The sequence below is a fragment of the Diabrotica virgifera genome, chromosome 9, assembly GCF_917563875.1.
Source record: "Diabrotica virgifera virgifera chromosome 9, PGI_DIABVI_V3a".
NCBI lineage: Eukaryota > Metazoa > Arthropoda > Insecta > Coleoptera > Chrysomelidae > Diabrotica > Diabrotica virgifera.
Window position 1 is genome coordinate 172,634,933 of NC_065451.1, and position 27,130 is coordinate 172,662,062.

Sequence of the window (27,130 nt, forward strand, 5' to 3'; positions counted from 1 at the left end):
TGGTACATAAAACGCAAACACAGCTAAAATCAGCACCACAATTATTATTATACTTAATTAGATTACCTAGCTAGATACCTATTTCAGTTAGTTGGTAACCATAATAATAAAAAGTATTTTGTGGTTCATGACTCAAAAAGATTGAGAATTACTGATCTAGACAACTACTGATACCGGGTGGAGTTTGAACTCATGATCTAAGATCTTAGTAATCCGTGCCTATGTTCTAACTAACTAAAGTTTATTAGAAACTTATATATTTTATTATATTAATGCAGATTAGAAAAACCATATCCATGATGAACGGCATTCTGTGGGACCAGACAATACCTAAAGCGAACAAACAGCTCATATACAATAGCATACTTAAAAGTATAATCACATATGGCAGTGAAGTTTGGCCACTGAAACAAAGAACGGAGAAAATGCTACTAGTAACAGAAATGGACTTCTGGAGAAGAGCAGCAGGCAAATCAAGAAGAGATCGGATACCAAATGAGAGAATACGAGAAATGATGGGAGTCACACCTACAATAATTGATGACATAAAAATAAAACAACTAGTACGACAGATGACAGGATCCCTAAGCAGATTTTTGCATGGACACCACAAGGGAGAAGAAAAAGAGGAAGGCCGAGAAGAAGCTGGAGGGAGGTAATTGAAAAAGAACTAGAGGAAAGAGAAATCCCTCCAGGTCTATGGTTAAACAGAGAAGAATGGCGGTTAGGAGTCGGAAGGCGTCGAAGAACGCTGTAAACCGATATTAATAGTAGTAGTAGTGTATTTTATTATCCAATATAAGCGAATGTAATGTCCAATATAAGTGAAAATATGAGGTTATCGTTGTAATTTCAGTATTTTATAAATGCTAGAATATTCCACAGAGCGATGCTAGCTCTGTAAAAAAACACACTTTTATTGGTACACCCGGTCTACAGTGACAATAATAATTGACCTGTCTAGCAACAATATTACACAGCGGTATTTATAAAAATAAGAAAACATACATATTAAAAAATCACTTAAATCGAACAAAAGGCTTAGGCTACGGCTCCACGGGCTGGAAATTAACGCTAGCAGTAGCCGCAAAACGAACTTAAGGTTCCACGGAACGGAATAGGAATAGCCGAACTGAACCGACTACGCGCAAGTCCTGTAGTCGGTACAGTTCGGCTATTCCTATTCCGTTCTGCGGAACCTTAAGTTCGTTTTGCGGCTACTGCCAGCGTCAATTTCCAGCCCGTGGAGCCGTAGCCTTAGGAAATTCAAGACATTAACAATGACCTGTTTTTAAGATGGTGAGTAAATTTTTTGGAGAAGTGTATATCGTTAATTTCGGTATTTTATTTACACTGTTCCTTTGTATCGTAATCATACTTTTAAATAATAGTCGCGCTGTTTCGGCAAATTTTCTGTAACCCAGTGATCTCGATCTCATAGCATAGGTCATAGCACATTCAGCAAAAACAATACATAATAGTCTTACTATTCTATATAAGTACCGATAAGATTAAATTTATTAGGTATATTTTTTATCCGCAAGGTGACATATTTTTAAAAAGTTTGGATACGATATTTGATATTACTATCGGCGTCGCAAAGCAAGAATGTTATGTTATGATTAGAAGGCGACTATTTTCATAATAGGTCTGGATCCCGCGTATGAAAAAAAAGTTGATTAATAGCAAGCTGAAAATTTGTTAAGAGCTTAAGGGTGTCTAGTCGTACAAACTTTGATATATGGGAACACTGGAACAGGGGAAGTTTTAATTGTGGAACAGGTTAAAAATTTGGAACGGTCAGACCACGAAAACATCACATGTATTTTGTCCGACAGAACTTCCAATAGATTTGTTACCGTTTCATTAAACTCTCATGCAAAAATGAGACTGATATTTATCACCTGTCATAATTCCTGTCATTTGACATGTTCTACGTGTTCCACTCATTATCATGCCCGTTTGGTGATAAATAGCAGCCTGATTTTTGCATGAGAGTTTAATGAAAGGGTAACAAATCAATTGGAAGTTCTGTCGGACAAAATATATGTGACGTTTTCGTGGTCTGACCGTTCCAAATTTTTAAACTGTTCCACAATTAAAACTTCCTCTGTTCCAGTGTTCCCATATATCAAAGTTTGTCTGACTAAGCACCCTTTAGCTATTAACAAATTTTCAGCTTGCTATTAATCAACTTTTTTTCATACGCGGGATCCAGGCCTATAACCCGTACAACTAATTTCAGAGAAGTCGTCTGATGGGAAGGAAAATACAAAATATTTTATTTTTACATTGTAATAATAACCTGAGTACGTGTCAAATGTGTCAAATGTTCTTTAAATGGATATTTTGACTCTCTATGTATGTTTATGGTATTGTTCGTAGCGAACATAAGTCCAATTTTCAACATTTTTGTTACAAATTTTTTTTGTTTCTCATAAAGTATGTAAGAATATAGCCGAACTAATATACATACTCCCTAAAACGACCCTCAGTTCTAACTGCAAGACGCAAGAGTCTCGCAGGCCAAGTCTTGTTCTTGCTCAAGTCTTGCAAGGTAAGTCTTGGTCTTGGTCTTGCTAAAATTAGGCGGTCTTGGTCTTGGTCTTGGTCTTGCTAAAATTAGGCGGTCTTGGTCTTGGTCTTGGTCTTGCGAAAACGCAAGAACAAGACCAAGACTGCAAGACCAAGACCGATTTTGGGCAACACTAGTCATGACATTCTCCTTGGTGATCAGAGAGATAAGTATGTGAATTTTTCCACCACTTCAAAGGTAGAGTTATCAACCGTGAATTGGTGACCGATGTCTCTTACTCTGTTGTTGGGTATTGATGCCATCATCTTAGTTTTCTTCTCGTTTACTTGCAGGCCCATATTTTTGAGACATTTGAGAAGGTGGTATACATTTCTTCGAGCTTGCGTGTTGTGCGGGCAACTAGGTCCACATCATCTGCATATGCCAAAATTTGGGATGATTTATTAAAAATATTGCCTCTGTTGTCTATTTGGGCATCTCTGGCCGCCTTTTCCAGAGGTATGTTAAAAAGGAGACACGCCAGCGCATCTCCCTGTTGCAGCCCAACATGTGTTTCAAACGCCTGTGATTGTTCGCCCTGTTATGAAAATGAAGACATTTCTTTGAAATAATCATCTCAGTTAATTACTAAGACAATGGAGGGTCAACAAAAATAGAGAACTGTTAAGGACTGTTAAACATCGTAAAATGTCTTATCTGGGACATACTGACATACATATTCAGTGTTTCAATTTATCAATCAAAGATAGAATAAAAATTTAATTTTTTAAAATAACGCGGGCACATAAATTTGATACACCCTGTATATTGATTTGTAAATATTTATTAGAAGTTAGCTTTCACGCAAAGTGGGTTTCTCTTTTAATAAGTTTTCCATGAAGAATTAAAAACATTTTTGTAAATAAAAGTGAAGGGAAAGTTATTTAGGATTATAATTTTAAACCGATTGTTTATTACGGAAAAGGGAAATCCACAGGTAGATGTAATTATTAGTTTTTAGAAAAATAGAGGTAAAGAGAATTGGAATTTTAAATATGTTTGTTTAATGACAGGAATATTTAGATAATTTCCGAAAAGTCATTAGTTTTGAGTAGAAGTATTGTTTGAAAGAATGACTGGGTTTTTCGAGTGAAACAGAGGGAGGTGGAGAGAGAAATGTTTCTGATTGGTTTGGAAATTTGGAATGGGGAAAGTTTTGTTTGAATGTTGAGATAGTTTTGAAAAGAGGAATTCATTGTGTTACTGGCATCCAGAAAGAGCAGTCAAAAGTTTTCGTGAGTAGTTTAGAAGCAAGTACTAGTGTTTTGTTTTGATAGTGGGAGTAGCCGAAAAGTGGTACGAGAGACAAATCAAATCGAGAAGAAATACCTCTTTGATTATGTACAGTCCAAGAGAGTAAGTTACAAGAATTATCATTATAAAAATTATTTGTGACAACAAGTAAAAAATATACTTGGGTCTCAGGAGATTATTGTTGAGAGAAAGAGAGGAGAGAGGTTTGGAGTTTATTGAACGAGTCCTGGTCAAATGAAGCCTGGCTTGTGTTTTGGAGAAATAGTTGCTGGTATCCTGCTGGATTGTTTGCTGAGAACGGAGAGGGCTTTGATTGGTAGCCTAACATAATCAACAAGGAGGAGCTGTTTGGGTCAAGAGGAGACATCATTGTGTGTGAATCAAAAAGGTCAGGCAATAACCTATGTGATAGATTTTTTTTATATTCAGAAGTTAATTTTTTTACGTAAAAGCATATGAATTTAAGATTCCAACATTTCAAAAATTTAATAGGAAGTATAAGTAATTTTGCGAATACCAAATTTGTTTGTTTAGCTGGGTTTATTAATGGTATCAAGAACAAAGCGATAAATATTTGTTTGAATTAGATTAATTTATATGGTAAAAGTTTCTTTTGGACAGTTATGCCCACAGAATTTAATTGATAAATTTACAAAACATTGCTTTAGATAATAAAGGTAATTGTATGTTTTTATTTATGATTTTTCTATTTATTTCCTTTTCCTATTTTATCCCGATAAGGATCAACTAAGAGATACTGAAACCACGAGAGAAGATAAGTATAACATAAGATAATTTAGACATTTTTTTATATTATAAAAAGGCACCCTAAGATTCTTTCTTAATTTTTATGTATGATTTGCGTTAATTAAATAATTGATCAAGTAAATAATAATTAATATCAAAGTAATAGAGAGCAGATCATAACAATATAGTGAGGGGAAATCGATATAGAATATTACAATTGATCCTTAAAGGCAAAATAGAGAGCCGTAGAAGTGTAGGAAGAAAACAAGTTTCTTGGATAAAATATATTTGTGAATAGATTCAGATATCAAAAGCAGAACAACAAAATTATTCCATGTTGCAGAAGACAGAAAAGCCTGCTCAATGGTGATTGCCAACGTCGCATAATTCTGATATAGCACGTGAAGAAGAAGACGAAGTAGCTCTATGGCCCTGTATTTTATATAAATTGTTAAATATCTTCTTTGCTTTTATACACAGATACTGCTTCTCCATATGGTATTTGTACCCTTCCATATAATTCTTCCAATTATTCTATACCGGATTATTAAAAATGGAAATGAGCTCAAATTGTTTACGTATTTGAGTAGGTACAGCTGGTTCCTAAAAAAACTGATACGACTCTTATGGTAGGGGAGCAAAGTATGCTAAATGTGCAGTCACTCGAGCGCTATGGGGACCTATTGGGTTGTGAAGAGTAGGTCCTAAAACCAAAAAAAGTTAAGTAAAGTTTCCCATTTTAGTGGGCGCTTGCCATTTTTTAATTTAATTTTCCATTTCCAACAATCGTTTTTTCCGCTTATAACGCCATCTATCCATAATTCGAAAAAATATTTCGAATAAAAGTTACTTATTTTTACGTAAGGAATCCAAATCTGCAATAAAAAAATGGGGGCTCCTATTTAAGATTATAAAGTAACCTCTCACCCCACGTCCGTGGGGGGTCGTGTTTGGTGCCATTTGATAGATTTTTTAAAAATATTGAATAAGTGTATTTTACAGTTTTTCGATCTGATGTTCATTTCGCGAAATATCGCGGGATTCGTATTTAAAATATTAAATTTACCCCCCACCCCTCTCCGTGGGAAGTCATGTTTGGTATAATTCGATAGATTTTTAAAAAATATTGAGAACATATTTTTTAGTTTTTCGATTTGTCATTCATTTCGCGAAATATACGCTTTTTTCTTGTGAAACTTTGGGACTCCCCCATTTCCTTACGCCCGGCTCAAATCGTCAGATTTTTGAAATATACACTCTTTTGCATGCACTTAACTTGCCTTATCTTAATCTGACAATTTCGAGTTTTTTTAAAGATAGATTCTTTTTTTCGGGCCCCTCTTAACGAACTCCCCTGTGTTAAGAGCCAATATATTATGGTAGAGGTACATCTGCAGGGTACCAGGTTTCTCCCCATATGATAATCTGACGCGCTCGAGTAACTGCAAAAATCCCCGCTTGGGCTCCCCTACCATAGTAAGATTTGATCATTTTGAGCAGTGTATGATTGGTCTGACAGTTTATTATATTTATTATGACAGACAAATAATAAAATAAACAAACAAACAGTCATTTTTGAGGTTGCAGTTATCTGACAAATTTTAAGATTTGGCACTGACAGTGACAGTATGTAACTAATAAGTATTTATCCTTCAAAATATAATAAATTAAATATTGAGGTTGACATTTTTGAGGTTGAAGTTATCTGACAAATTTTAAGATTTGGCAGTGACAGTGACAGTATGTAAATAATAAGTATTTATCTTTCAAAATATAATAAATTAAATATAATTAAACTCATATTCATTATATCACAACTCATCAAAGACTTTTTACAAGAACATAGTCAGCGATTTTGATATGGCTTACGAGCCAGACTACATCAAGATCGCCTATAAATCGTGCTGGTAATTGCCTTGCAGTGACACCAAAAACAAAAAGAAGAAGAAGAAGAAAGTACACTGCTCAATTTTCTACAAAATACGCTTCAAGAGTCGTATCAGTTTTTTTTGGACCAGCTGTACATTGTCAATTAATATATACAATCTTCGTAAATATAATATCTAGCAATAAAACAAGCACCGACATTGTTACTAGATGAATTGAAGCACCAAAAAAGCTACCGGGATAAAATTTTTCATTTTATAACAAGCCATAATGCCAGAAAGTCTATACAATATACACAATGTATTGTATATACACACCGCGAGGCAACATCCGCATCCCCGATTTATCTCGGAGATCCCTTAAAGGCCATAGAAGGCCTTTATTGGATCCGCTTCAACGCTTTTCCGAACTCATATCGCGAGCAAAAAGGGGGTAAAGGGGGAGAGCGAACGGCGCGCCGTGTATATAGAAAGCTCCCTAGTCGATTGTAATAAAGAATAGAGTTTTCCGCGTTTTTCTTTTCAAAAAAGCTCCGCCGTTTCGATTTTCTCTTTTTGTTGTATTTTATGGAAATAGCAAATGATTTTTCTTTCGCTTTTTCTTTTCTTCAATTCCTGCGTTATTTTGTAGCCGGATATTAAAAATTGCTTTTGTGGCAGATTCCGAGAAAAATGTATTCAGGATGCGTTTTTACTCAGAACGGATGATCGTTTATTTGCAACATCTGTTCATAATTTGTACTTTTTGAAATTTTAATGCAATTGTTTAATAACATAAGAAAATCTCCGGTTTCGTTTTGATTTAAATCTGTCTCCCTCCATCCTCCGATAGTACTATTTCTAGGTCTACCTGTTATTAAGGAGGCTCTGAGAAAGATAAATTTACACCAACACGACCGTAGTTTCTCGATATAAATTAAAACTATTTATATCGCAGTATGGTTAGAACGCCCTCTAACGGGGAATAAGTGAGCCTCCTTGACAACAGGTAGACCTAGAAATAGTACTATCGGAGGATGGAGGGAGACAGATTTAAATCAAAACGAAACCGTAAATTTTCTTATTTTACTAATGCCATACTCTGTATTAGAGTGCACAGACTCGTTTCATACAGGTTCTCTGAACTGTAAATTGGAATATTTTCCTAACGGTGCCTTTTGGTATTGTCATACCTGGGTTAAACAGAGAACTTAAATCGAGTCGAAATTCTTTCAATTGTTTAATAACTTGTCACAACTATTCCTCAATATATATTCCCCTCATTATAGTATTAGTTGAACTAACGTGGAAATAGAAGTACATATGTATGTATATGTCATAATGAACCATCCAAAAAGGCGATCCAAAGCGTATAATGGCATTTGAAATTGTGGGCCTATCGTAGAATGTTGCGCATACCACGGACCACACATCAAATAATTCAAGAAGAACTTAAAGAAAGTAAAAACTAGACTCGCCAGAACTATCAACCAAAATATTCTGGACATAAAACTAGAAGGAAAGAAGGCATGGAACGAATAATAGGTGAAGGAAACACAGCGGGTAAAAGATCCACAGAAAGATGCAATTTCTTCCTTGCATGTCTAGTCAATAAGGGTACCTACGTACAATTCGTCCACCTTCTTGCATTCTACAACTGATATATCCTCCACCTCTAATTTAAAAGAGCCCCTGGTATTTATTCCTTTTTTTCTCGAGATTTCCATGTATTGGGATTTATTAATTTTAACTTTCATTTCCATTTTTTAGCTTTCCCGAATTGGTGTTTTTGCTATACATTTTTATTCTTACAGATGATCGTTTATTTGACACATCTGATCATTTGTTCTCTCAATTTTAATGCAGTTGTTTATTAACTTATCACAACTCACAACTATTCTTCAATATATTTTCTCCTCCATCACTGTATCAGTTGAAGTGGCGTGGAATTAGAAGTATATCTGTGAAAATTGCTCCATAGGTGGCATTACTCATTTTTTTTTATTTAAATTTATGTGTCTCGGCAGCAATGGCCATTGACACAAACAATATTGGTTATACAATAATTGTGTGTGTGTGTGTGTGTGTGTGTGTGTGTGTGTGTGTGTGTGTGTGTGTGTGTGTGTGTGTGTGTGTGTGTGTGTGGAAAGATAATGGCATGGAATCAAGTCCATTTGCCACAGAAAGTTGTAAAAGGAATTTTCTTATAGTATAACTACAGAGATGTGGGTTATGCCGTTTTAAATTTGTATTTTATTTTCTTTAATAAAATTTACTAAAAGTTCCAAGGTGTTTTTATTGGCAGCTAACAAAATGTGTGTGAGATTTAATGGAAGAAAATATTTCATTTCAATAAGTGTACGAATTAAATCATTGGATTTTTTTAAATGTTTTTTGCAACCGAAAAATATATGATTTAGATCTCCGTAAGAGTTCTGATCACAACTACAGGCCGAGGACTGTATAATGCCCAGCTTATACAATAATTAATTACAATAAGGACTTAAAACTTAATATTATAACAGTTAATTTCTAAATATTAAATAACATTAGGTAAAAATGATGAAGAAAAAAAATTGGATATATAATAATTGGATAATATAGAGACGAACAACTAATTATAAAATTCCTTCGGTCTTCTTGGGATAATTCGGACGTTGTTTAGTTATAGTAGCAGTTGCATATGAACTAGTAAGATTACTGGAAGAATTGGATCCAGCCATGGTGTTGCTAACAGTGGGGGAACATTGATTTAAATTGTTACTCATGTAGTCAAAAGTAACTTGAATTTGTTTATATTAACGCTTTGGATGTCTGGAAATAAGTGATAACCTTGGATACATCACTCCAATACTGGTTGCCTAACCGTTGGCGTCCGTTGGGACGGGATAGCAACAGTGAAAAACTATTGACAGTTTGACACTGTATGTGTTTAAGTTGGAAGATTATTAAGTAAAACATCTCTTACTGACAGAAGTTACAGCTTGTTCTTGATGATTAACACTTAACACAATTGTTATTAGTCACTATTTAAGCGAAAACTAATTTTGATAACTAGTATTTACAGTAATAATTACAAATTTCGGCACTAATTTACAAATCGATACATACACGTTCTGACGTTAGTTTGACCCGCATTACTAATTATTATAGCAGACTGTATCCCTTTGGCATCGACGCTATAATAGCTGTAAGAGCTTTACCGCCTTTATTGTGAACCCAGTAATGGTAGATTCATCAAAATAAGCAGGCTGCGGTGGCTAGACTCTGTAGGGAGATTGAACGAGATGGAACTGTCGAAACGCATTAGTGAGGTTATGTCATTTATAACCAAATACCGGATATAGTGAGGAGCAGAGGTAGGTCCAGAGCACGATGGTCTGCTGATACTAATAGAACAGGCTGAAACCCACTATGTGTTGTAGAGCCAATGATGATCGTGGTGATATCTCTAAAAAGGGCATTTATTTGTAATACCTTCAAATTTAAAAAATCGTATTCCTTTTTCTTCTTTTTTCCGTGCCATGATCAATTACAGTGCATTGGCTATTAAATTTGCTAATTTGCTATACGTACTAATTTTGTCGACGGCAGCTTGAAAAAGGGATGCAGAGGATCTCTGTTTAAACAATCTTTCAGGTTTCTATGCCTTGACGTTCTTCTTCGACCTGACCACTTTGTGAATTTTGCATTTTGCGGTTGCGTCATTCTTCTTCTGAAGCGGCGAATTTGTCCTCAAACAACTTCTTGGGCCTTTTCTATAAAATATATGCTTAGAGTTATAAGTTTTATAGTGGGAAGAAAGGTCAAAAACAGATTAATAATAGCATAGAAATGTTAAAATCATAATAAATTGTATGAATAAAAAATATATACTTATAGTTAGAAAAGTAAGCCTAACTTTTGTTTTTATTGTATCCCTATGAGCATTCGAGAATTTGGTCAAGTTTGGAGCGCTGTAAAACCTATTAGGGCTGGATCCCGCGTATGAAAAAAAAGTTGATTAATAGCAAGCTGAAAATTTGTTAATAGCTTAAGGGTGTCTAGTCGGACAAACTTTGATATATGGGAACACTGGAACAGGGGAAGTTTTAATTGTGGAACAGGTTAAAAATTTGGAACGGTCAGACCACGAAAACGGCACATGTATTTTGTCCGACAGAACAGACTTAAACTCTCCCAATAGAGATTAAACTCTCATGCAAAAATCAGACTGCTATTTATCACCAAATGGGCGTTTTAATGAGTGGAACATGTAGAATATGTCAAATGACAGGAATTATGACAGGTGATAAATAGCAGTCTGATTTTTGCATGAGAGTTTAATCTCTGTTCGGAGAGTTTAAGTCTGTTCTGTCGGACAAAATAAATGTGCCATTTTCGTGGTCTGACCGTTCCAAATTTTTAACCTGTTCCACAATTAAAACTACCCCTGTTACGGTGTTCCCATATATCAAAGTTTATCCGACTAGACACCCTTAAGCTATTAACAAATTTTCAGCTTGCTATTAATCAACTTTTTTTTCATACGCGGGATCCAGACCTATATATAAATAAATAGAATTAAACAACTTTATAGTGGAAATTGTTCGCTGAAAAACCCTCTACAAAATTGCTATAATGTTGTTTTATTTTAAAATGAACTGAAAAAAAGTTGATGAAAAAAAGAACATCCAAAAGGAAACTTGTTAAAAAAAATTTATATATTTTTGGTTATATCTATTTTTTGGTCACTTGACGATAAAAAGTAATGGAGACAAAATTGTGTAAAATTTAATTTGCTACATTTTATGCTTAATTAGATTTTCCGTAGGTAGGGTTGGTAGTTTACGAGATATAGCGCGAAACCCCTTTGCACCCCATTTCCAAGATGGCGACCGGGGGACAAGGATGGCGACCCCAAAAACTTGAACTTAAGCTTCTACTGATCCCCCCTACACATTAAAGAAATAAAATTGACTCCTCTAAGAAATGCAAGGTACGGTCTAAAAAATGTAACATTTTAATGGACTATTGTATTATTAAATGAAGTATATTATATCTCTCTGGCTGACGAATAACATGGCCAAAATATTTCAGTTTACGATGTTTAACTGTTCTGACCACTTCCGTAACTTTTCCCATCCGCTGCAAAACAACCTGGTTAAGAACTCTATTTACCCAACTTATTTTTAGGACTCTCCGATACACCCAGGTTTCAAACGCTTACAGATTATTGAGAAGTGTATCAGTTAAAGTCCAACCTTCGACACCATATAGGTAAAAGCAAAGTCTCATTTGCTAATATAATTTTAAGTCTCAATGTGATATTGTTTTCACATAAGATTTTCTTAAACTTACAAAACGGAAGGACTAATCAGTTTAAGTTATTGTGTAACCTTTATAATAGTCCAAGTAATGAAGCTTAAAATAGGGCAAAACCTCGCAATTTTTACAGAATGGATCGATTTGCTTGAAAATTTGAGAATAAGTAGTGGATAGTCCAAGGATCAAAATCTATATCATGCCAAAAGGCGCTTTTACCATGGGGTGGTTGCCACCCCATCTCGGGGTGGAAATTTTTATTACATTTTGACCGCAAGAGTTGGTAAAAACATTCATAATAAACAAAAAACGTTCTATACATTTTTTTGATAAAATTAATAGTTTTCTATTTATTCGCTATCGAAAGTGTTAGCTTTATATCGAAAAAATCAATGTTTTTAATCAGTTTTCTGCTAATAACTCAAAAAGTTTTCGTTTTGTCAAAACAACTTTACTTAACAAAAATGTACCTTTTGAAAAAATAAACAAAACCGTTTTTTTTTTATTTTCCTTAAGACCAATAGTAATCGAGCTATACTTTATTATATGTTGGCTCTTCTTCGTCAAATGCTAAATATTGTAGTTTCAAAGTCAAAGAACGGGAAAACTATGCATTTTTCGAGGATAACTTGTTGAAACTAATTTAAAGTATTTAAAAATATGTATCTCCAGAAATAAAAAAAATCTCTAGCTAAAAAAATTAAGTGACATAATGAAAAGAATGTCAGTCCCTATGTTTTTCAGCAAAAAAGTGATCGTGAACAACCCCCTAATCACCACCCCAATTAAAATTTGTCATTGACCTGATTTGGTTTTCTTGATTTATGTATTGGTTTAAAAAAATGGAGTTAAAAGCGAATAACGAGTTTTTGTAGTTTGGTAAAAAATTCCTTTTTCTTCAGAATAGAAAGATTAGCATCAGAGATACGAAAAAATATGTAAATATGAAATTGTAGCTTATTTAATTACCAAGAACTTGGTTTGCAAAAATTGAGTGAGCTATTCACAATTAAAACTTGTAATATCATGCAAAAATCACCTTTACCAACCCTTTCAATGGCACCTCTTTTTGTGCCTGAGAATTTTAAAAGGATTTAATATTAATAGCCGTATAGATCTTGTAAAAACCTACAAATTATTTTTTAACGAACTTTCTAAGATAAAAAATATAAAAGTTACGGTTAAAAAATCAATATATTTTTTTTGAAAAAAAAAGGAGAAATCCAATTGGAAGCATAATAATGTAAGTTAGCGGTGTTTTTAGTCATTTTCCTTATTTATTTTTCTTTATTTATGTATTATTAATAGATTCTAGAAGTTTGGCTGCCTTAGAATGATTAGTTTTAAAAAAAACTGAAGTTTAAAGCGGATAACGAATGTTTGTAATTTGGTAAAAAATGCCATTTTCTTCAGAATAGGAATATTAGCATCAGAGATACAAAAAAATATTTAAATATGAAATTGTAGGTAATTTAATTCCCAAGAACTTGGTTTGATAAAATTTGTTCTATGGCAAAAATTGAGTGAATCGTAAATGAGTATACCATCGAAAAACATTGATTTTTTAGATATAAAACTAACACTTTTGATAGCGAATAAATAAAAAGCTATTAATTTTATCAGAAAAACATTTTTTGCTTAGAATGAATGTTTTTATTAACTTTTGCGATCAAAATATAATAAAAAATTTCCACCCCCGAGATGGGGTGGAATCATATAGATTTTGATCCTTGGACTAGCCACTACTTATTCTCAAATTTTCAAGCAAATTGATCCATTCTGTAAAAATTGCGAGGTGAAAAGCTTTGGTTCCTGGACTATAAACAGATATTTCTCATCAGTTAAAAAAATATAAAATTAATTGCTTACCTATCATAATCAGCCTTGCAATAAAGTTTGGTATTCCTAGTGTAACACGAATGGGACAGCAGTACTCCACATATCGAACAGCAGAGACAATGTTCGTGCCAGCTTGAATCTGCTACTCGCATCAGGTACCTATCGTGGATTTTGTGGCCGCATCCTTCGCACATTTCGTAAGTCTTCTCACATTTTATTATACTGCTATCTACATTAAAAAAGAAAAGCGTGTAAAAAATATATATCTGACAGTAAGTATAGGTACAGTATGAATAACCCTTAAGAGCCTACAGTAGCGCGTTATCAATATAACTTCGGGAGATCATGCCCTTTTTCGAAAGTTCTGCGAAACTTTGGCAACATTTGACATTATCTAAGATCAATTATGACCATATATATACTCATACCCTCACTAATAGAAAACAATTTTATTATTAGTAAATAAATATTTATAAAAATAAAAAAGTATGAAAAAAATATTTTTAAGAAACGCTTTTGTTTAGTTACGAGTGACTAAAATTAAACATATAATAAAAAACGCTGGACGGAAGGGCCGCCCGAGAACTTTATCGTACCGATCTATTATCGTTATGGTACTAGATACTGGCATTCTATAAAAATAACAAAGTTACTCGTTATTTTGATATTTTAGAAACACTTTCTGTACTTGAAAGTATTTTATGGTTCCACGCATCATTAATTCCTGCATTTGAGAAAATGTTCGATGGGCCGCCCGAGAACTTTATCGTACCGATCTATTATCGTTATGGTACTAGATACTGGCATTCTATAAAAATAACAAAGTTACTCGTTATTTTGATATTTTAGAAACACTTTCTGTACTTGAAAGTATTTTATGGTTCCACGCATCATTAATTCCTGCATTTGAGAAAATGTTCGATGCCATATTTCGGGGATACACTATAGATGTATAGATTATTGCATCAATAGAATATTATAGTCATACTTTCATTTCAAATTAGTTCATTTTTCTGAGAAATTAATAGTTTACAATATTTGCATTTCATTCTATTTCGATTACGCTAGTCTTCTTCTTCTTCTTCTTCCTCTTTATAAGCAATTCTGCTTGTTCATTGGCGGATTGATACCTCTATGGAAGGTTGTCGCTCCATCTTTTGCGCGGTCGGCCGATACTTCTTCTGCCGATTGGTGATTTATCTCGTGCTATTTTGACCACACGTGTCTCCCCCATTCTGGTTATATGGTTAAACTCCGCCTGCAGTTTTGTTTGGTGTGATCGAGTAGCTCACAGAACTGTTGCCGGTCCCAAGCCCGGATAAAGGAGGAGGGGGTCTACAGCCAGGTTAGCACCCTACTGATAGACGTTAAAACCATAGCTCATAGAAACAGGATTATGCCTCGGAACAGGATTACGCTAGTCAATGCGCGATATTAAGAACAAGATATTATCTTCAAATTCTATCCTACTGCATGGATTTTAATGAAATTTTGGGAGTAGCCCAATCTCCTAATTCAAAGTCTATCCTATATACTATGGCGCTTTTATCATGGGGGCGGTTCCCACCACTTCTCAGGGGTGAAATATTTTTATTTTCGAATTACATGGAGAAAAAGGAAGATTTTTAAGAAAATTTAAAAATTCATTTTATAATTTGATCACATTTTTTACAAAAACCATTCATTTTAAATCCGTTCAACTTTTTGAAAGTAGAAATAACACTATATTAAAAGGTATTGCAAAAGAAAAACAATGCATTTAAATTATGGTGGATGGGGAGTTAAATGTATATACTTTTCATTTTTCCTTAAAGTACATTAGTCATATATTTTTTTTGCACCATATCTCGCTTAATTTGTATGTAACCGGCATTTAACGGTGCTCGTTTTAAAGGCCTTTTCAAACACTACAAAAGGTGTTGGTAGCATCATACACCTAAAACCTACCGTTCCTCTGTTATTTCAAGTTGAATACACCAATTTGAGCATGCACCAAAAAACAAACTATTTTCACCTACCATATCTCTTTTTGTATTATAAATAGAACATTTACGAAGGAACGAATCTCTTTATTATTTATAATCTAAAAAATGTTTTATATAGTGTTTTTAGTTCGATGCATAGTTTTTAAGGTATTCACAAAAAATCCGTCCGAAAAGGTGTCATTTTTCAATGAAAATGGCCAATTTTCAACTACGCATAACTCAAAAAGTATTGAGTTCTCAAAAAATATATAGACCAGTTTTTGCTTAGAAATAGGTTCTTTAGCCACTTCCGTGCTTATTTTGACCAACAAATTTTCCACCCCCTTGAAGAAGTGGGAACCGCCCCAAGATAAAAGCGCCATAGTATATAGGGTAGATTTTGTTTCTTGAGCTATTCCCTACTTACTGTGAAAATATCAAGTACATCAATGTAGTAGGATGGAATTCGGAGCCAAATACCCTCATTGACTGCCCTACAATAATGCTCTCCTATGATCGCGTGAGAGAGGACACACATAAGATTAAAGCAAAATTTCTATTTAGCGTAACTTTTTGAGTTTTTGAGCTACAGCAATGAATTTTATGCCATTGGAAAGGTAATTTTGCATTCTTTCAAAACATTTAAAAATATACAGGGCGTATCTAAAAAATTAAGATTTATTATTTATTTCCGGTTCAACCGGAAGCCATATTTTTGGTAAAATTTATTGTGATAATAGATAATAAAGTACCATATATGTCTGCAAAATTTCAAATTTTAGTTTCTATTAAGAAGGAAGTTACGGGCACTCAAATATTTTTTTATAAAAAATTCATAACTCTTCTCCTATGGGGAGTTAAGAAATCTGACTAATGTCATTCAATTTAACGATAGGATATCAAAAATATGTCAAAAAATAAAAAAATTCCTTGGAGCTATTTTTGAGAAAATCTAGTTCAAATTTATGTCAAATTTTGACCCCTTAAATATAGGCAACCCGTAACTTTTTCTGAAAAACGATAACATCCTTCTTATAGCCCCATCTTTAGGCTATATAACGACTTTTTCAAATTAAACTTATCTTAAACAAGTTTTTAGATAGGTAGGGAAATGTGTCGGGTGGGCGGTCGGCCATGTTGGCCGCCATTTTGAATTTGGAAATGTCAAATTCCGTATTTTTATTTACCTATCGATGATCTTACTTTGAGTTGAATTTCATTCATTTCGGTCAAAATTTGCAAAAATGGGCCCTAAATAACCCCCCTATTTCGGCCCCCCTTTGAGAGGTTTTTTTTTCAAAGCTTAGTTTCTCGACAAAATTCTCTTAAACTTATACCAAATTTCATCAAAATCGGTTCGGTAGTTTTTGCTGGGCGGTGGCGACATACGTACGTACGTACATACGTACGTACGTACGTACATACGTACGTACGTACGTACGTACGTACATACTTCCGACATGTTTTTTTATTTGCTTTTTAGACTCAGGGGGACTCAAAACGTCGAAAAAAAGTGAAATCTGAAAAATTTTTTTTTGCACGATCCTATAACTTTATCTATTATACTATACTACGTATATAGTACGATAAAGTAAAAATCAACTAAAAAGCAAAAATAAAAAAAATTGAAAAAATTTAACACATTCGTCAAAGAAAAGCGTGGCGCGTCTTCATCGAATAAACGGTTTTCGCCCTACGCTTTTCTTTAACGAATGTGTTAGATTTTTTCATTTTTTTTTATTTTTTGCTTTTTAGTTGATTTTTTTATAATATGTTTAATTTTAGTCACTCTTAACTAAAGAAAAGCGTTTCTTAATAGTTATTTATGATATAAGTGTTAAAAGTACACGTTTAAGGCACGCATGTGAAAGTTTGCAGAATGAGCGAAAGCGAGTTCTGCAATTCACATGAGTGCCTTAAAAATATACTTTTTAACACGCATATCATACAATATTTTTTCTACAAACGTAATTACAGGACCTACAAAAACTTTTACTTAAACTTGACTTTTTAGTTTTTTTTTGACATTACGGTTAAAATTGCCTATACGGTCAATACGAACTGCAGTCTCTTAAAAATTTTAAAGTATTGTACCCTCGGAGATCCGTGGAAAAAATTTACACCCAAAATAACAAAATTCAGTTTGGCAACATTGTGTGAAAGTTGATAGTAACGTATCCTTTTTAAGATAAACACAACTGTAATTTAGTCCAAACAAATTAATATATTTTTTTTGCCAACAAAAATGAGATTTTTCAACGAAATAATGTTTTAAATAAGATGTGCAAAATAATTTCTAATTGGGTTCTGCTAATGGGCTTACTTTTTTTGTCATTAAAGTAAAAAAAAACTTTAAATTTTACTCATTAAATCATCATTGTCCGGTTAGAGTCTTAATTATTTTAACTGTACTAATATCCGTCGAGTAATTATGAATGATTAATAGGTTGTTAAAACATTTTATCTGTAGCGGCTTCTGGAATATCATAAAAATATCGAATTTCATTGATAAAATGCACATATCCCACCGATCTTCGCTTCGACCATACTAGTGCATTAAAGTAGCATTTTTAACGCTCGTATGGAGTGCTAAAAATTTCATTTTTAACACGGTTGTAGAAAAAAATATTTTTTTCATACTTTTTTATTTTTTACTTTTTAGTCTTACACTTTTCAAACATTAAAATATATCGTCATGTTTATTCAAATATGTATAAAACATACCGAGCGATCCACAATTATTGGGATCAAAGCTAGCCCTGCAAGAAATTACATATGTCTTGTTTTAACCTGAATTTATATCATTGGTTTATCAATTAATTTTGATTAACATTATAAAACAAAAAATCAGTCAAAACCTTTAACACAGAACTTTAATCAAAAATAAAAAGAATTCACAAAATTATAAGTAACAATAATAAATAAAATCAAACACGATGCTGTATATGTCTACCAACAATAGGGTGGAGTGAAAACTGGCTCGAAAAAAAAATATCCTTAAATCAATTGACCTATATGTGGAAAAGTTGCCTAATATAATGGTCTATTGTAGAAAAAAAAAGTGGCTTAAAATATTGCCATCTTCTACTGCCCATTTGACCGTGAAATGTAAAAAATTAAAGATAAATATTTTTAAAAGCCGTGATGCAGCTCTTCGCTTATTTCCATAAAAAATTCGTAATCTTTGATGAAAATAACCCAGAACTCAGTGCGTGGAGGTAGCTGCATATCGAGTTCCACCGCCCTCTCTCCCCTTTTTTTGTACTTTTGTGATTAATGTTCATTAAAAACTTGAAGATATTGACTTTTTGTCTCGAATACTCGCAAACTAGCTCTAGAAGCAATTCGTGCCCTTAAAATCCATCCCTTGCTGTATTTCCACATACAGCAACTGACGCTTCTGTTACTAATTTGATGCACCTTTCCACTGCTTGCGTATGGCATGGATATTTTAGAATTTCAATTTCAGCTGGAACATCTAAAATCATTTCTTCTAGTTCTTCATTGGAAATACATTTTGTCAGGGGAGGTTCTGTTATTGTTGTCGACTGCCAGTCAATCATATCGATGTAGTCTTCAGCATAAAAATTTAAAGATGGCAATTTGAATTCCCGTATTTCTTGTTGGTTTGCTGTTTTCCTACACTTCAATAATCTTCTAAGGCCTAATTCTCTCACTGTTTTCGGCTGAACAGCGAACGGCTGTTCACCGTTCAGCGAAAGCTCAAGCTGTCTAATAATTTCATTCTTATTACCAGTATTTACTGCTGTATCATCAGAACCTATAGCCTGCAAATTTGAAACGTCAAAATTATGCTCCAAAAATTCTAGAATGCTCTTCTTTATACTTTGCGAATTGCCAGATGCAGGAGTTAAATGACCAATATATTTGGATCCTGGTTCTGAAGCTAGGACTATATGCTCCTCAATCTTCGTTTTCTTGGACAAACTTACTTCTTCACTAGTTTGAACTAACGTTTGGTCTTTTCTTCCATCAAAATATATTCCATATACCAATTCAGAACCTTCTTCTTTATCTTTTCTCTTGAGCTCAAATCGAGCTTACGAATTTTGCTGCGGTCGACAATTTTTGATGAATCTTCTGTAGTAATTATTCCTATATCTTTTAACGCTGCACTAACAAGAATAATTGCTGCCGTCCTATCAGAAACACCCGTTCTGTCACATGCCTGTGCTACACTTGGTAGTTTTATTCTCATCTGAGAAGTTGAAGGAGTATCGACCCTGTCTTCTAATTTAATGACATTTTCTTCTGATGAACTGTTGTTTGAAGTCTCTTCTTCTAGATTAGATGACACTGACTGGTATGCTCTGCCAATTAAAGATTCTTTGTATTGATCATCATATTCATCATGCCTGATTCTCCTTTCCTCGGTTTTACTTTTACGCTTCCATCTCTTTTCGAGTACTTTTGTAGTTTTTTGATCAACTCTACCGATTACCATTTTACACGAAGTTCTTTGGTCGGTTAGAAATTCACGTTCTTAAAATGTCTTTACATTTGCATAAAGATATATCAAAGAGTTTCTTTTCGGCCAATTCTCTAAATAAAACAAACCTGTTTTGAATTATTAAGTTTACCGTCCTTTTTAGCCGTTTCATTATGTTACGATATTTACCGTGGTATTCTCGAATTTTATGTAATATTTGTTGGTCTGATACAACACAAATGGAACTTTTCTGTCACAAGTTTTTCAAGTCTTTTATTAAACGGGAACAGACATCATCAGCGAAACTAGGTCTTTGTTTACTTTGTTGTACAACAATTTCTTGTCGACGATATAAGTAACATTTAATAATATCCGCGTAGGTCGGCAACACATTGTTCTTAAATGGTTTTGGTACACCAAACACAGGGCACAATGAATCACTTCGCGTAAAAGACATTTTTTACATACGTTAACTGCTCTAATGCTTCCAAACAACTAAAATATTTCAACAACATAAATCAGCGGGGGCAGACGATACATAGGTCTACGACCACAACCGATTTATTGCGACGGAGTTCGTGGAATCCTGTTAGCCTCGTTGGCGCTAAGCCGGCGCAATTCGGTGTCAAAGAGCATGTAGTATTGTTTCAAGGTCATTATATTGAGTTGCTATTTGGTTCTAGGAATGTTTTGTAATACCTTCTTGACGTAATTATCCAGTAATAATTATTCATAAGATATTAGTGACAATAATAAGATATTCTATATATATTTTTAAATATAGGGAAAATTCCAATTTCAAAGCGGTTTGGGCAGTAGAAGTTTTAAGTTGATTGACCTGAGATTTTTTTTGGTCAATACTGGTAGTAAAAGGCAACTTTTCCACACATAGGCTTTAGGGAATTACGAAAAAAAAAATTTCGCTCCACCCTAACCAACAACAGCTCTATATAACCTAACTTTTCTTGTTAAGTTGACGTAAATTGGAAAGTATATCTCTGAATTAAGAATAGACATGCACTGTATAGCTATCTCTGTCGTTCAGAGCCACCTATGGCGACAATAATTTTGGATCACACGTTATTATGATGTACAGACATGAAAAGTAGTCGGAAACGGTCAAAAATTTGAAACTTTATTGTTTATTTATTATTATTATTATACATTAAATTTGAGCAGGGGTCGCAAGATCCATATGCCCATTAAATTACAAGATAATAATTATATAGTATGCATGGAATGTTAAATGGTTACATTACAATAGTTTCATATTAAGCAAACTAACTAACTAAATAAATATAAATAAGTACACTTTTTGAAAATATTGACAGATGGAGCATCTATAACCTCAGCCGGAAGGCTATTCCATATCGAGAACACTCGATTACAGAGAAAAAATTGTCTAGTTGTTGTTAACTTATGAATTTATGAAGCATAACGTAAACAGTTAACGTAAAAAGTGAAATTATGTATAGTTAATATAATTAGCTACAATCTGTAAAAGTTCCAAGTTTCCTCATTGTAAAAAACAAGACAATTTAAGCATTTTCCCTTAAAATCGTTTTTTATTTAAACAATTAATAAACAATTTTTTTTTTATTGACTATTCGTGTATTGTTCCCGCGAATGCATATGTCTGCAAATTTTTAGTCATTTGCATTGAAGAAAAGGCACTCAAATTAACGTCCAAAGATTGGACCCAAACGATTGAACTAAAGAAAAGCGATTAATTAATTAATACGACAAAACGAATTCAAATGTTAATTATAGCACAAAACGTCTCTACCGGTGGTTTTTCTAAGAATACGATAAAAACACGAATTTTTTTATTTCGAGTTTTGGTTAAAGTTTTGTTTCGTATCGTATTGAGATTTGACACGAATAAACGCCGATTTATATATAAACAAATATATGAGCGTTCAAAATTTGAAACTTTATTGTTTATTTATGAAGCATAACGTAAACAATTAACGTAAAAAGTGAAATTATGTATAGTTTATATCATTAGCTACAATCCGTAAAAGTTTCAAGTTTCTACATTGTAAAAAACAAGAGAATTTAAGCATTTTCTGTTAAAATCGTTTTTTTTTATTTAAACAATTATTAATAAACATAAAAAAAATGTTTATTGACTATTCGTGTATTGTTCCCGTGAATGCATATCTCTGTAAATTTTCATTCATTTGCACTGAAGAAAAGTCAGTCAAATTAAAGTCTAAAGATTTGATGCAAACTATTGAAGTAAAGAAATAAACCAAAATGGGTGAAAATTTTATGTTAACATAGGTATTTGCACGAAATAATATTTGCGCGATAATCTGACGCGCTCGAGTAACTCCAAAAATCCCCTCTTGGGCTCCCCTACCATAAGGTATAATCACATAAACACCCACAGATCAACTGAAAATATGGTCAGAGCTTAATAAAAACAACACCTGAGAACAACAATCAGTACCTAAATCATCAGATAGACGCATGAAAACTAGTCTATATTTAAAAATATCTGACAGTTTTCTAATTGTTGAAAATCTAAAAAAACGCACCCAAAAATTAAAGAATGTTATGTCGTTACTTACCTAAAGGATTATGTAAATTGTTATTGTCACACCACGCCTTTTCACATTTTATCAGTCCATTGTCTGTAACAAATAAATAAAATTAAAGTATACAAAAACATCATAATAAGTTAAATGGTACAAATATTAAGAATAAATACTATACATTGTTCTATTTTGTAGTCATTCCATAACTTTATGGTAAAAAAATTACAAGAACAATAGAGAAGAAGCGGAAGAGGAAGATCATATGCTGATATTTTTTGGCTAAAACATCTGAAGAAGAAGTGCTCCCTTGAAATCTTCTTCTTTGTGTGCCTTGTTTGTTTTCAAGCAATCACTATAGTAGTAGTAACAAGCTGATGAAATGTTTCTCGGTCGGCAGCTATATGAAACCATTTCTCGACTGATCGAGGACCATTGTCTAATGTTATGCAGGTAGGACAAATATTCCCCGGACAAATAATCCCGGACAAAAAATCCCCACAAATTATCCCTGGACAAAAAATCCCGAGACCAAAAATCCCCGGACAAAAAATCCGCACAAAAAATCCCGAACAAAATATCCCCAAGAAATATTTGATCAACAATCGATCTTAGGCTACGGCTCCACGGGCGGGGAATTGACGCTAGCAGTAGCAGTAAAATGAACTTAAGGTTCCGCGGAACGGAATGGGAATAGCCGAACTGAACCGACTACGCACAAGTCCTGTAGTCGGTACAGTTCGGCTATCCCTATTCCGTTCCGCGGAACCTTAAGTTCATTTTACTGCTACTGCTAGCGTCAATTTCCCGCCCGTGGAGCCTTAGCCTTACAGGCCTGAAATCACACTGGTAGCTACCAGCTATTTGTTCGGCGTAGTAATATTTTTTCAAACCTGCTTCAAAAGCTATGTCAAAAAAAACCTGTGTGCTGCGTTTTCATAACAAAGCTAAATATTCGTAATGGGGCAAAAGTTTTGCATGGATGCACACAGATAATAGGTAATGTTTTGAACATAGTTATTCAAAGCAAAGTGAGCAAAAGATTTAAGCGAATAATATTGCAACATGATTCCCACAGCCTTAGCTCATTCCCCGTATCTTCCACAATTTTTGAAAAAACTCACACTCTTTTGTCATGTAATTTTGAAGTTTTCAGCATGGAATTGGAATTCGAAATTTGGTAAAATTTCGGGAAACTTTTAGAAAACTATTCATTCTGCAGCAAATATTTCTTGGGGATTTTTTGTTCGGGATTTGTTGTGGGGATATTTTGTCCAAAAAAAATTGTGGGGATTATTTGTCCGGGATTTTTTGTCCGGGGATTTTTTGTCCAGGGATAATTTGTCCAAGGATTATTTGTCCGGACCCCGCCAGAGCAGTTGTTTTCTTCCGACCCTGACCCAGCATTTTCCTTCGATTTTGCCCTGAATGATCAATAGCAATAGTATGGTATAACTAGACCCAAACCCGGACATCCAAAGTAAAAGTTATCCTCCAACACCAAATTATTCTATATGGTCCACATAATGTTCAGAAAAAAGTCACACCATTTTGAGCGTCGGGTCTGGGGGGGAGAGGGGGGGGGGGAAATCGGTAAATTCGTAGTTTTTTACGTTTTCCGTCAATATTTCTAAAACTATGCTTTAGCGTAAACAATGTTCTATACAAAAATGTTCTACATAAAATTTAAAACAAAAAAGGTCTTACACATAATTGTTATAAAATCAACAGTTCCAGAGTTACGGAGGGTGAAAAGTGGAGGTTTTCGATCCTTTTTAAAATTATTTCGGCAATTCCCTACTGATTTTCTTTAACAGGATTGTGTTTTATAAATCAAATTTGCTATTTCAGTGGCCGATGGTATGCTAGTGATAAGCCCTTGAAGAAACGTCAACCTCACCACCCAAAATTATCCTCAATTGCCCAAAAAATATATAAAGTACCGAAAACCTCCACTTTTCACCCTCGGTAACTCTGGAACCGTTGATTTCATAACAATTATGTATAGGACCTTTTTTGTTTTAAATTTTATGTAGAACATTTTTGTATAGAACATTGTTTACGCTAAAGTATAGTTTTAGAAATATTGACGAAAAACCTAAGAAAACTACTAATTTACCGACTTCTCTCCCATCTCCCCCCAAACCAGACGCTCAAAATGGTGTAACTTTTTACTGAACCATATGTGGACCATATAGAACAATTTGGTGTAGGAGGAAAACTTTTATTTTGGATGTCTGGGTTAGGCCTTTTTTTGGACCAATTATACTATGCTACCTCCGTAACTTTGGAACCGTTCATTGTTCATTTTAGAAGGATTATGCATAGGACCTTTTTTATTTCAAATTTAATGTAGAACATTTTTGTATAGAGGGTTATTCATGCTAAACCGCACAGTTTTAGAAATATTGACGAAAAACGTAAAAAACTACGAATTTACCGATTTCTCCCCCCCCCCTCTCCCCCCCAAACCCGACGCTCAAACTGTGACTTTTTTCTGAACATTATATGGACCATATAGAACAATTTGGTGTAGGAGGATAACTTTCACTTTGGATGTCTGGGTTATGCCATCTTTTGGATCAATTCTATCATACTACAACCGGAGTACCTACGTGATATTTAGGTCCTCACATTATATGGGCGAAGTATTGAACCTTTCTGCTTTTAATGATGTTGATCAATTCTTGTTCTTTGTGCGTGGTCTCTAGCACACGTTCGTTAGATTCCCTTGCAATAATCAAAGAACTTTGGCATAAAATATTCTAAAATTTGCCTCTGGCAGCTAAGAGAAACTGCAGTTATGTTACTTGTGTTAAATATGACACCGGAGAACATAAATTATTTTTTTAATTCCACTTTAGCCAGCAACCTAAAAATATACATTTATTTATTATTTATTTATTTATTATTTATACATATGACCTGGCCTCTAGTGACTAATCCAGGTCGTTTTTTCCTGATGGGATTACAGATATATTTTTTTTATTTTTACATTTTTTACTCAACTATTAAATCTATTTTTACAATTAACAATTTGCCATAATCTATTAATTACTTTTAACAAACAAATTTAAATAAACAATTTAAAATATTTTTGGTTCTATCAACTCCCTTCTAAGTTATAAAGACAGTCCCTCTATTTTCAAAAGAGAGTTGGTAGTTTTTTTTTTTTTTTTTAATTTTATGAATTATGTATTGAATTATTATTTTTATTTATTTATTTTATATTGAATTATTATTATTATTATAATTGTAAATATCTATTTTTTAATTTATATTTTATTTTATTTATTTTAACTTTATCTTACTCAGCTTCATCAGGGTTGGATTATTGGTTGTCTTCTTCTATTATTATAGATTTCTTGTTGTTTTTTAGATATTATTTGTGTGAGATTGTTTAATATTTCAAAATATTCTTCATTTTGTAATATATCTCTTATTTCAATTCTTTCTAATCTTCTTCTCATTTCTCTATGTTCTTCATTTTCTATAGTATTTTCACAATGTAACACTATATGTTCTGGTGTACCTAGTTCTCCACATTCACAATATGCATCATCTTTTAAGTTAAATCTTTCCAAATATGTTGGGTACGGTCCATGTCCTGTTAAAAAGTGTATTAAACCTTGTTTTGGATTAAAATAATTTGGAATGTTTTCTAATATTGGTATAAAATTGTACAAACGTCTAGATTTTGTTGAATTTTCCCATTCATTTTGTCTTTTTCTATTTATTATTTCTTTTAATTCTCTTTTATTTCTTATATCTAATCCTATTATTTGTATTATTTTTTCATATTTTTCTTTTTTTAGCCAATAATTACATGCTCTTTTTTGTGTTTCTAAATGCATTGGCATTACTCCAGTTAAAACTGTGAGTGCCTGTGTTGCAGTTGTTCCAAATGCTCCCGTCATTCTTACAAGAAATCCTCTCTGAGCTCTATTTAATTTTTCTGCATTTTTTTTATTTATTAATCTATGTGCCCATACACTTGAACCGTACCCTACAATTGATGCAAGTATTGTACTTAGGTATATTCTCATCTGTCGGAACGAAATTCTATATTCCTTCTGTGCTAGACTAGCAATGGTATGCATGATCTTTGTTGCCTTTTCACAGACACAATTCATGTGTTTTGTAAATAATTTTTGTTCGTCTATTATAATACCTAAATATCTTGTTTCCATTTTTCTTTTTATTGTTTTCCCTCTAATTTTTATAATTGGATCTCTTTCTAAATTTCCTTTTATTAAACTATATGTTGTTTTTGAATCTGATATTGTTAATTTTACTTTATTCATCCAATCATTTACTCTTCTTAGTACTTCATTTGATTTATTTTCTAATTCTCTTCTTGAGTTTGCATCTATGATCAACAACAAATCATCTGCATATGCTATGCTTCCAAGCACTTCAGGATCTATAGTCAATTGTTCCAACAGTTCCTCTAGCATTACATCCCAGAACATAGGTCCACAAACTGATCCTTGTGGACATCCTTTTGTGATATGTTTTGTCTTTTTTCCTGTTGGACAGCTTAGGCTTGCATATCGGTCTTGACAGTAGTTTCTGAGACTTCCGTACAGATT

The 27,130-nt window shown here is 33.3% G+C and overlaps 1 protein-coding gene across 2 annotated transcripts in view; it reads right to left on the bottom strand.

Annotated features, from left to right (window-relative positions):
* The window catches only part of LOC126892118 (LIM homeobox transcription factor 1-beta), an 82,203-nt gene that overhangs the window by 19,404 nt on the left and 35,669 nt on the right, over positions 1–27,130 (bottom strand). For both annotated transcript variants that reach the window (XM_050661592.1, XM_050661591.1), the window contains exons 2-3: positions 22,575–22,637; positions 13,615–13,813 (exon numbers count right to left, since the gene is read on the bottom strand). In XM_050661592.1, coding sequence (XP_050517549.1) covers positions 13,615–13,813; positions 22,575–22,637 — 262 coding nt within the window. The remainder of the gene's footprint in view (positions 1–13,614; positions 13,814–22,574; positions 22,638–27,130) is intronic.